This window comes from Halichoeres trimaculatus, unplaced genomic scaffold, assembly GCF_033239565.1.
Source record: "Halichoeres trimaculatus isolate MK-OKI-2021-1 unplaced genomic scaffold, fHalTri1.1 fHalTri1_scaffold_3, whole genome shotgun sequence".
Taxonomy (NCBI): Eukaryota; Metazoa; Chordata; class Actinopteri; order Labriformes; family Labridae; genus Halichoeres; species Halichoeres trimaculatus.
In genome coordinates, this window is record NW_027437181.1 from 42,018,421 (window position 1) to 42,030,652 (window position 12,232).

General features: G+C 42.8%; 1 protein-coding gene across 2 annotated transcripts in view; it reads left to right on the forward strand.

The window, feature by feature from the left end:
* Nucleotides 1–12,232, forward strand: part of efl1 (elongation factor like GTPase 1) — a 29,277-nt gene that overhangs the window by 11,523 nt on the left and 5,522 nt on the right. For both annotated transcript variants that reach the window (XM_074667057.1, XM_074667056.1), the window contains exons 16-19: nt 168–299; nt 689–836; nt 9,381–9,510; nt 9,783–9,909. In XM_074667057.1, the coding sequence (XP_074523158.1) occupies nt 168–299; nt 689–836; nt 9,381–9,510; nt 9,783–9,909 (537 nt within the window). The remainder of the gene's footprint in view (nt 1–167; nt 300–688; nt 837–9,380; nt 9,511–9,782; nt 9,910–12,232) is intronic.

A 12,232-nucleotide genomic window follows, 5' to 3' on the forward strand; every position in this document is an offset into this window, starting at 1 on the left:
TTTAACTGAACTTTGAGACTGAGTTGATCACTTCTGACCCAGCTGAGGGAGTGTTAATAAATCTGGATTAATGAGTCAGTCAGTGTTTTGGGAGCTAATTAGTAAATTCTGTTAGTTTCTTGGCTCATGATGTGTGAAGGAAAGTGTTCCTCTTCTTTTTCCTCCAGGTATCGGAGGTTTGGAGGAGTTCATCCTAAAGTCTGCCACTCTGTCATCGTCACCCGCCTGTCCTCCCTTCACGCCGCTTAACTTTGAGGCTACACCCATCGTACGGGTTGCTGTAGAACCAAAGCATCCCAGTAGGTTTCCTGAGCTCCATGAACAATTCTGTTTTTTTTAAATAAATGAGTGTTGAATGAATGCTTTTTCATACAGAATATATTCATAAACGTGTTAAAAATAATTTAAAATCTTTTCTTTCAAGGTGAAGTTTGAACATTATTCTGTGTTCCTGTCTGAACAAAAGCAGAAAAAGCTCCTGTATAAGGTCACCTCCTCTGCTGTTCCTTCTCCCCTCCAGCCTCAGCTCACACCGTCATCTCTTTTTTTGTGTCTTTCTGCGTCTCTTTCATCCAGCATTCTTGCTGTTTCTTTCTGTCTCTCGTTTCCTTTCCTCTGTTTTTTTTTCTTTCACCACAGACGTCAGGGCTAAAGTGGTGGTTGTGTTGTTCTGTTTTTGTGCTTTAAGGTGAGATGCCGAAACTGGTGCAGGGTATGCGCTTGTTGAACCAGGCAGATCCCTGTGTTGAGGTCCTGATCCAGGAAACTGGAGAACACGTCCTGATCACTGCTGGCGAGGTGCATCTCCAACGCTGCCTCGATGACCTCCAGAGTCGGTCAGTGTGTGCCTGTGTGTTTGTGCCTTACACCAGAGTCCTGCACGAGTCCAATTTTCAAGATCCGCCCCGCCCCGACCCGGGGACGTACAAACCCGCACCCGAACCGCAAACCCGCACATCAGCCCAATTAGTTATGCAATCCGATTCCGACCCGTTGAAACACGACCCACAGCGCGACCTTTAACCTTATATAAAGTAATCATTTTGGGTCATATTGTCTGAAAATTGAGCGGTATATCGCCATAGTTCAGATGCCAGTGAGTAAACAACGCACCTGAATGAAGCAACTCCTCCAATTAAAGCCTGACTTCAGCTCCATCATCAACCCTCTGTGATCTTCTCACATACAACTGTAAAATCACTCGCTTTTTACGTTTAATGCTTTTAAACTTTTAATCTCTTAAAGGACCTTTGCATGTGTAGTAGACTTACTTTCTGTCCAGACTTAAGCGACGCTCAGCAGGTACGAGCCGTGATCATGTCACAACCATGGATGTATTATAAGAACTGGATAGCGTGGCTCAGCCTTCCACCATGTTACGGATTTATGGATGAGGTCCATGTTTTTTTTACAGTTTAAATGGTCACAGCCTTACAACCAGCTTACAACTTACGTTTTTATTTTATTGTATTTATTATTATTTCATATCCAAAATTTTGATGTGTCAAACTAAAACCCGCAACCCGACCTGCATGTTATTTTTTCCACCCAGATCCGAACCAGGGAAAAAAAAAGTTTTTGAAAAACCACCCGCAAATCAGCTGTTTTTGCGGGTACCCGACCCAGTGCAGGACTCTGCTCACTGCTGGTATTATTGAGACACTTCACAGATTGGATAAATGACCCGAGGTTGAACTCCTGCTTGCACTGTGGACTCCTTAAGGAGTTTTTTGTGTGTGTGTTTTGTTGTTTCTATCATAACTTTGTAATAATCTGTTGCTGATCACAAATTTAGTCTTGACACTCATGGTCAAAAGTTATAGAACACAAACATTTTACATTTTTTTGTTGAAATTCAAGCAGTTTAAGTCCAAATTTATAGTGACACAAAAAGTCAGTGGTGAGCTACTGGAGGTTAATAAAAATGAAAACATTAGAATGTAGACTTATTTTCATAATTCTACAGAATGGCCCTTTAGAAACATAAAGTTGCTCATCATTGAAGATGAGTCAAGCCTTGAAAGTTGGTGCTACCAGTTCCTCCAGGTGTCCCAAGTTTCTCTGATCCCTTTCAACTGAACCAGAGCCTCATGGTGAGCGTTACTGAACAGTATTGTTCTGCTGAAAGTCGAGTAACACTCTGAAAATGATTAGTCCATGGGCCAGACCAGATATCGGTACCTCTCAGGGTGACGGAGGTTACTTATATTTTTTTTAAAGATCTATGTCTGTAGATGATATTTTGGTATGATAGACCTTCCAGAGTGGTAGCTAAATCATAGTTATCAGCTCATGAAGTATACCCACCCCTTCAAGAAATTGCATTTCAGATAACGCTACATATCATGCTTTAGACTTGTGTACAGGACATCTGTCAATGCTTCACAATATTGTCTCTGGTATCATTTTAAAGGGGGCGATGTAATCTTTCATTCAAGATAAAATGTGAACCTTTCATGCCAATATAGAGGTTACTAGAACTCCTTGAACTGTCAAAACTTAGGCAAAAAATACATTTTTCGCCTAAATGATATACTATCTTTTAGCCCTGTGTCATTTAGGAGCAACAGGGACACAAAATTCAAAGTCTACAACACTCCCAGGACCATAAGGATTCAGAAAATGTATAATATGCCTATACCGTTTCTTGCCATGGGTGATTGTGAGCCTTAAATTGGAAGAGCAGTACAAGTACATGATTTTCGCCTAAGCAACATAGAATTTCTTATTACTGTCTCATCTAGGACAGGGACACTTAGGAAGTCAAACTGCAAATAAATGCCTTTTATATAGGCTACATTTCATTTCTTATATTAACATTTTGATATTTTGTTATATTTCTCATTGTAATGTAAAATTCTAAAAGACACACAAAAATGTTAAAATACTACTATTTTTTGCAAAGTGCATGGCTTAGGCCTACTTTATTGTATTTTATTGCCTACTCTACTGAGTCAGGACTTGCAGTGAGAGCAATCAGTGTACTCTCTTACAGGTGCAGCTAATGCTGTGAATTAAGGGGGCTGCCTGGGCATGTAGGCAGTGTGTGCAGTGACAGTCAGTCAGTTTAAATTCAAAAACTGGGATACACCACAAAGATTCAAATAATATATAATTCACTTTTTTCATTCTTTTTTTCTTCTTTATTAACGTAATACACTTACACTATATTGATACAGGTCACCCTTAAATTAGATGGATATTATTAACTGGTTCATATAGGTCACAAACTAGTCTTTCCCAGTTACATCTTCATTTCATTACTTCAGGGTTTGAATTAAATTGGGATTTCTGTGTAGCAATAGAAAACTGAGTAAGTTAAAACTCTTTATGTTTAAAGAGTTGACCTAGCTATTTTAAAGAAACAGATTTTTCTGTAAGCTTGTCTGTTAATGTATGAGAACTTTTAATTTATGTTTCACACACCTACTTTTGAACAACAAATCTGTAGCTTGTTTGTCCAACATTTCACAAGTGCATACATTTCACAAGGCTATGATCTTGGATATTGCAGTTGAAACTGCCTGACTATGGCCACCAATGAAAAAACAAGTTGTATCCCACCACCAAAGGTGGAGTGCATCATCCATTGTTCTGATGACCAAGGGAAAATGGTTTCTCCAAACAATGCTGACTCTTGAAAAGCACTGCTCAGGGCAGCTCAGATAAGAAAATATCCACCAGTTCTGGATCTGGCAAAGGACATTCCTGAAGGACAAATGCCAGTTGCAGTCTACTACCACAGAAACTGTCATAGTGTCTTCACCGTGAAGAAAGATCTTGATCGTATCCTTGAAAAAGAAAAGCCAATTTCTAGTGCTGCTGAAGAGGAAAAAAAAAGAACTGCTCGATGTGCCACAAGTACCTCCAGGACGTATCCTGCAGAGTGTATATTTTGCCAGAAGACTTCCAAATACCTAAAAGGACAGAGGAGGCGAGAAGCACTGATACAATGTAGCCAATTGCGTGCTGATGCAAAAACCAGGAGTGCAGCCCAGGAGAAAATGGACAGCAGAATCCTTGCCATAGTGAGCAGTGATCTTGTTGCAGCTGAGGGGCATTACCACATGTCATGCTATAAAATATACACCAAAGAGGTCTCCAAAGAAGAGGTTGTTAATACTGAAGATGATGGTGATTCTGCTGATGCCCAGTATGAAGCTGCTGTGAAACAGTCATACAATGAGCTGTTCCTCTTCATCAGGACAGAGGCCTTTGGCAATCCGTGTGTGATAACAATGCCTAGTCTCACTTCTAGACTAGTGTCTTCAATGAACTCCCAAGGAATAGACAAAATCAAGGAATCGACCATAAAATACATAAGACGAAAGCTGGAGAGTGAATTTGCCGGAGCCTTACACATCATCTCCGATGCAAAGGGAAAACTCTTCCTCTTTCCAGACAACCTTTCCATGAATGAACTTGTCAAAGAAAACCAGTCTCTTAAAAGGGAGCTGCAGACATTGAAAAGTAACCCGTGCCCAAGATCTTGTAGCTAACGCAGCCATCAAGCTGAGAGAGTACATTAAGGATCAGGAGGTTCCTCAACCCTGGCCACCAGATGTCAGACCAGAAGCAGAATGTGCTGTCATTCCAGAATCACTTAGAGTCTTTCTCTGCTATTTACTCTCTGGCACTAACGATCCTGATCATGCATTCCAGAGGGTTTTGCGGCTCATACAGTCATTTGGGCATGACATTGTATACGCAGTGACAAGAGGAAAGATCAAACCCTCCAATCACATCATTTTACCATTCTGTGTCAAGTCACTGACAGGGAATGTAGAGCTGATAAATATCCTCAACCGACTTGGTCACAGCGTGTCCTACTCGCAGATGGAGGAAATAGACACTGTCTTGTGTCTGCAGAAACTCACTGCATCAGGACAAGACATGGCCCCACCCAGTAACATCCATCCTGGTGTATTCACCACTTTAGCCTGGGACAATATTGATCATCTGGAAGAAACAATCAATGGAGAGGGAACATCTCACAGAGTCAATGGGATTGCTGTGCAAGCAAAAACAGTCAACCCAGTCGCTGTCCAGCCCATGCCCACTGTTGCCAAAACAAAGAAAAGAAGCATTGACTCATCCCAGCCAATGTTGCCAACTTACAATGCTGGACAACGGGTAGGACCTCCACAGAGCAAAAATGCAGATGCTGATACCAATGCTAATGTTCAGCTTGCCAGAGAGAAGAACCTTGTTTGGATCCTAGCAAGATTGTCACAACAAGATGACCAGTCAGTCAGCAACTGGACCGGCTTCAATATCCTGGCTCGTGGTGATATGACCGTCATCCCTGACAGCGTAGGCTATCTGCCTACCATCAATGCTCCAGCGACACAAATGTCTACTGTCAATGAGGTGTTTAACCGGTCACTAAGCATCATGCAGTGCTTAGACCTGACAAACATTGTCTATGTCTTTGACCAAGCTCTGTATGCAAAGGCCGTTGAAATCACATGGAAAGATGCTGCCAAGTTCCAGAATGTCATCATCAGACTTGGGGTATTTCACACCAGCTGCACACTGCTGGCAATCATAGGAAAGCGTTTCCAAGATGCTGGACTCAGAGACCTGTGCATTCAGTCTGGCATGACCGCAGAAGGCTCCATTGCTGGGGTCATGGATGGTCGCAAGTACAACAGGGCAGTGCGACTTCACAAGCTCTTGTATGAGGCACTCATGCGACTGACATGGAAGGGTTTCCTCTCTTGGTTGGAAACAACTCACCCAAATGACATGGTTCAATTGGATGAAACACTGAAGGTAGCTGACAGACTTGGGGAAAAGGTCTCACAGGCTGCTTTAAAGGAAGTGTTAGAGAACAGCTCTTGTACACACATCATAAAACTGTTTGAAGTGTATCACGAGTTCCTCCGAGGTGGAAATGGCAGCCTCTCCAGCTTCTGGGTGTCCTATTTGGACATGGTTGAAATCTTGCTGGGGCTCATCCGAGCATCCCGAGAGGGAGACTGGATGCTACACTTGGCAAGCATTCGAGCAATGATCCCATGGTGCTTTGCGTATGACAGGATTAATTATGCACACTACCTCTCCTACTATTATGCCCAGATGTCTCAGCTGTCCATCACACACCTAGATGTGTACACAGAATTCATGAAAGGAGGTTTCTCTGTCCAACTGGGCCCCACTAATCCCTTTGGTAGAATCCCAGTTGACCAAGCCATAGAAGAGACGGTTAACAAAGACACCCAGACAGCTGGAGGGACAAAGGGATTCAGCTTGAAGTCAGGAGCTGTGACCAAGTATTACCTAACTGCTGAGTACAGAAGCATGTACCTCAGACAGCTGAGGGACCTGGCAGATTAATCCATGTCCAAACTGTCCCATCCAGATCTACAGGGTCCAAGAATCAAGAGAGATGAAGCAGATGTCCAGTCTCTTCTTGACCTTATGGAGAACACATGGTTCAATCCTATGTCTCCTGATGAGAACGATCTGGTTAGCCTGTCCACTGGCTACTTGGCTCCACCTGATGTGTCAAGAGATCTCCTGAGAGCTCATGAAATAGGAGAAGAGGCATACCAAGTATTCAAACAAATGAAGTTAGAAGCAGACTCACCATCAATAAAATTTCATGATAAGATGACCAAGCAGAGCCTGAAGACATTCTCCAGTGTCAGCACAAAAAAGGCTAAAGGAAAGAAAGGGCAGGATGTGGTGCTGAGGGCAGACAGAAACCTGTTCAGCCACATGATCCTGTTGGCTGAAAGCAGGAAGATAGACATGGAAGATGTCCTTGCCCACCCACTGGGCCCACTGCCATGGGCACTTGCAAATGCTGATGGATCTCTACGTAAAACAAACAAGGCTGCACTTGCCAGGGAGTTGGAAAAGAATGTGTCTCCTGCAGAACACATCCCAACACCATCTACTGCTATCATTGACAGGATGAGCCTGGTCCAGAAAATGAATGGCAACAACAAAACCTTTCGACAGGTGGCAGAGTCACTCTTCACCCAAATCCTCCATGAGGGAGCACAGAGTCAGAGGATTGATGTTGTGTTTGATGTGTACCACCAGACTTCAATCAAAGATGCTGAACGACTAAACCTGGGTGCAGACACTACTGTCCAATACAAGAACTTGGCAGGAGGACACCACGTACAGCAGTGGAGAACATTCTTGTGCAGTCCTTCCAACAAGTCCAGTCTAATCAAGTTTCTGGTAGAAGAGTGGAACCTCCCACAATACAGAGAGAGGCTGCATGGCAAAGTGTTTTACACAACCTGTGAGGAAACCTGTTATAGGTTGACACATGGTGGGTGTGATGAAGTAACAGAACTGAAATCCACACATGAAGAAGCTGACACTCGCCTGCTCCTGCATGCTTCACATGGTGCAAACATGGGCTCAAAAGCGGTCATCATCACAGCCAAAGACACTGATGTCATGGTGCTTTGTCTTGCATTCCAGAAGGACATCATCTGTCCCATCTACATAAAGTGTGGGTCATGGAACCGCACACGATATGTGAACATCAGCAAACTGGCAAGCTCAGTTGGAGACAGCCTCTGTGGCAGTCTAATTGGCTTACATGCCTTCACTGGTTGTGACACTGTTAGTGCCCTTGCTGGCCAGGGCAAGCTGAAAGCCTTGAAGATGATGAAGAAAGATACTTCTTACCAAGAAACTTTCAGTGAACTAGGGCAGTCATGGGATGTCAGTAAGGAGCTGTTCCAGAGAATTGAGGAGTTAAAATGTCACATGTACGCTGCAAACAGCAGCACGGTAGAGGTGAGCCAACTGCGCTACCAGCTCTTCTGTACCAAAAGGGGAGAGATCGAGTCCAGCCAGCTGCCACCATGTAGAAACTGTCTCTTCCTGCATGTTGAACGAGCCAACTATCAGGCAGCCATCTGGAAGAGCAGTATGCAGCCTAATCCTGTGGTCCCAAGTCCTACAGAGCATGGATGGAAAGAAGATGAAGGCAAGCTGGCAATTTACTGGATGCGCTCTCCATCTGCACCAGATGTAGTCCTGGAATTGCTAACATGCAACTGTGTCCGTTCATGCAAAATGCCAAGCTGCACATGCTTATCAAATGGACTGGCATGCACAGATATGTGCAAGCTGCAGACATGCAGCAACCAGAAACTGCAGGATGATCCAGAGCCTGGGCTCGAACTCGAGGAGTCAGAAGATGAGAGAGATGAGGTGTTTGAGTGACATTGCAAGGCGTTCATCATAATGTTGTTCTGTTTAATACTTCAATATGTTGTTCATTAAAAAAAGAAAGAAAGAAAAAAAAAACAAAAAAACACAAAAAATGTATAAAAACATATAAAACCTAAAAAAATAAACAAAAGGGGCTAGCGGTACTGAGCCTTCACACGGTAGCCCTGTTTCCACTAATTCCACAGTACCACACACTTCTGATACATTTTGCTTTGTGCATCTTCCTTGGAGGTTGTTCTATTACAATGTGGTTCCTTATCCCATTTTGGTGTCCTTTATGTTACCATATGTCCTATATGGCTGGTCTATAGTTTACTTAATAGGAGACTTACTGCTCTTCTAATCTAAGGCTCACAATCACCCATGGCAAGAAATGGTATAGGCATATTATACATTTTCTGAATCCTTATGGTCCTGGGAGTGTTGTAGACTTTGAATTGTGTGTCCCTGTTGCTCCTAGATGACACAGGGCTAAAAGATAGTATATCATTTAGGCGAAAAATGTATTTTTCGCCTAAGTTTTGACAGTTCAAGGAGTTCTAGTAACCTCTATATTGGCATGAAAGGTTCACATTTTATCTTGAATGAAAGACTACATCGCCCCCTTTAAAATGATACCAGAGACAATATTGTGAAGCATTGACAGATGTCCTGTACACAAGTCTAAAGCAGGATATGTAGCGTTATCTGAAATGCAATTTCTTGAAGGGGTGGGTATACTTCATGAGCTGATAACAATGATTTAGCTACCACTCTGGAAGGTCTATCATACCAAAATATCATCTACAGACATAGATCTTTAAAAAAAATATAAGTAACCTTTGTCACCCTGAGTAGTACCGACAAGTGAAAATCTGGGGTCAAGCCCATGGACTAGATCAGGAAAAGAAAATTCATGATGAAAGACACACAGAGCATCAGAAAATTTACAGAAAGAGGTCTTTGCTCCAGAGAAATGAAGTCAAAGAAAGTCAAGCTGTGAGTCTGGACTGATGTCTTGTGTCTTGCTTTCTCTTATTCCTGGGGAAGTTAGAGAGAGGTTAGGATATTCTGAAGGTGTGTATTGTTCCTCATCATTGCAGATAAATAAAGCTTTAAACAAATAAAGGATAGATATACCACTCTGTCTTTGATCTTTGTCAGTTACAGGTGTGTCACTCGCCTTTTTACAGGTTTGCTCAAATTGAGATCAGCTCATCCAAGCCCATCATCCCGTTCAGAGAAACCGTGGTCCGCCCCCCTAAAGTGGACATGGTTAATGAAGACCTGGGCAAGCAGCAGAAGGTGGCGATAATCCACCAGGTGAGTCCCCTCAGTCATTGTAATCTTTCTAAGTGAAAAGCAAGAATCAGGATCTGAAGCTCTGACACAGCACTGCACGGATCCTGTGTGTTCAAACACTGTGATGAATGGTGTATAAACCAAGCTGCAGTTAGAGGAGAGCTCTGGTCTGCAGTTTTCAGATGGAGCGGTTTTATAAACCGTCACATTCTCTTTCTGTCTCATCTTTGTGGAAACATGTTGGAACTCAAAACTCCATCCACTTATCTGTCAGTGTACCTATTTGTTTCCAGGTCAAGGAGGAGGCGTCTCAGGGACGTTTATCTTCGACTCTGCACGTGGACACTACAGGCCTCGTTACCTTGACAACTCCAAATAAAATGGCCACCCTGTGCATCCGAGCGATCGCCCTCCCTCAGGGTAAGAGATTGTGAGTGTGAGTGTGAGTGTGAGTGAGTGAGTGAGTGAGTGAGTGAGTGAGTGAGTGAGTGAGTGAGTGAGTGAGTGAGTGAGTGAGTGAGTGAGTGAGTGTGTGTGTGTGTGTGTGTGTGTGTGTGTGTGTGTGTGTGTGTGAGTGTGTGAGTGTGTGTGTGTGTGTGTGTGTGTGTGTGTGTGTGTGTGTGTGTGTGTGTGTGTGTGTGTGTGTGTGTGTGTGTGTGTGTGTGTGTGTGTGTGCGCGTGTGCGCGTGTGCGCGCGAGTGTGCGCGAGTGTGAGTGTGTGCGTGTGCGTGTGTACAGGGGTCTCACGCCTTAGAAAAGAGTAAATCAGGGATCTACAACTCCTACCCTGGAGGGCCATTAGGCTGCAGGTTTTCTTTCCAAACAAGAACTCCACCAGCTGATTTCACTGATTAGTCCCTGCTCTCTGCTTGAAGGTGAGGTAATCAGTGAATTCAGCTGGTGGAGTTTTTGATTGGAAAGAAAACCTGCAGCCTCTTGACCCTCCAGGGTAAGAGTTGGAGAACCCTGGTGTAAATGATGACTGATTAGACTACACAGACCAAGACCTTGTTCTGACCTCACCTTTCACTTCTCAACACCCACCGCGTGTCGTTCATGAAACAGGTTTTGTTCCTGCTGTCAGGTTTTTATCTTTTAACACAAACAGGTGAACATGAGCTCTGAATGATCAGTTTGATAGCCATAACAACTCCTGTTAATATTTCTTAGTGAAAAGCCTCCCTTCATCTGAACAGAGAGTACAAATAAAAGATTTGATTAAACACATCAACAATCAAAAACATATTGAGAACAAAAAAGTAATAACATCAATCAAAAGTAAACCAGATAATAAAATAGAAATAAACCAAAAATGATCCAGATTTACTTGGATATAGATGATTTTTGTTACTTAGTAACACCTTACTGTCTGTCTTTCCCAGCAGCCTGTCTAACTCTGGGACCAGCTGTCACATATTGGGCTGACAGCTGAACAGTCAAGCTCTCTTCACCCAGAATCTTCTGGATCTGATCCTCTTTGGGGGGGCTCAAGAAACTCAGGGTATAAATTTGTAAATTTGGGAGAAAATCTGTCTGTAATATTTGTCTAATTTGAACAGGTGATGAGGAAATGATCTCAGTTTCTACCTGTCCTGTGTCACTGAGCCTACAGACTCTGAGATCTCTCCAACCACTGGTTTCTGTACTGACCAGTTTCAACGGCCAGTTTGTGATCAGAGGCTATTTAGAGTGTGCCTGTCTCTTAAGGGCTTTTTTATTTAGGGATGGTACCTTCCACGTTTGAAATTATGCAGTACCCATCCCTGGTACCTGGCAATCGGTATGGGTGCTCGACGGTACCAATTTTTGGTACTTTTGTGTGTTTATGTGGTAAGAAATATTAATTTGTTTATAGTAAAAGCTCAAAGTTTTTCAGTGTGACATTTTTATTTCTCAATATGTAATAACACTGTAATGCTGTGTTCATATCCAGTATGGAAAACCGCCTTCTCTTCCACTCTCACAGACACAAGGATCGTTTAGGTACTGAAACATGGTACCATTTGATTTTACATGAATCGTTACTCTCTACTACAGACAGAATTTGGACAGTACCCATAAAAGTACCCAATTTGGTACCCATCCCTACTTTGGTTACTGTACAATAATGTATGGATTTAAATTCTCTCTGTAATAAATTATAACATTCCAATTAGTTAATTGATTGCGTTTCCAGCTTCCAGTGATGGTAATATTTGTCATTATTTTGGTCTAATTTCTGTGATTTCTGAGTTGGTGATGACTTGTAGGTCCTTATTTTGAAAATCAGATCTCATTTCCTGTGGTGTGGTGTTTTTGGGTTCATAGGATGCTGGTTTTCTTAATAAGCTCGGAGTTTGTATGTTGAAATAGCATCTGCAGAGAGTGTGGCTGCTGTCAAGCATGTGTCCATTTGGCCATCATGCAATCCACCAGCGGAGCTCGGCTGCTGTGGGATTGTGGGAAATGTGGCAAGACTTGAGATTATGAGCAAGAACAGTAACAGCCCAGACGTACCAGAAGACTTCTATTAGATCGAGCGGAGCAGGAATTCATGCACACATTAAAGCCTTCAGTCACTTTCTAAATAAAACAAAACATGTCGACACCTGATGGTAGTTTTCTTGACCCCTACAAACTGACATAATGAGCAGAGCAGGACCAGCAAGGTTTGAGGTTAAGGGCCAATAAAGACATTATGATGAAGAGACGCTCATTACTGAAGTAGAAAATTGTGGATTCAGTAATCATGGGAAATCCTCGG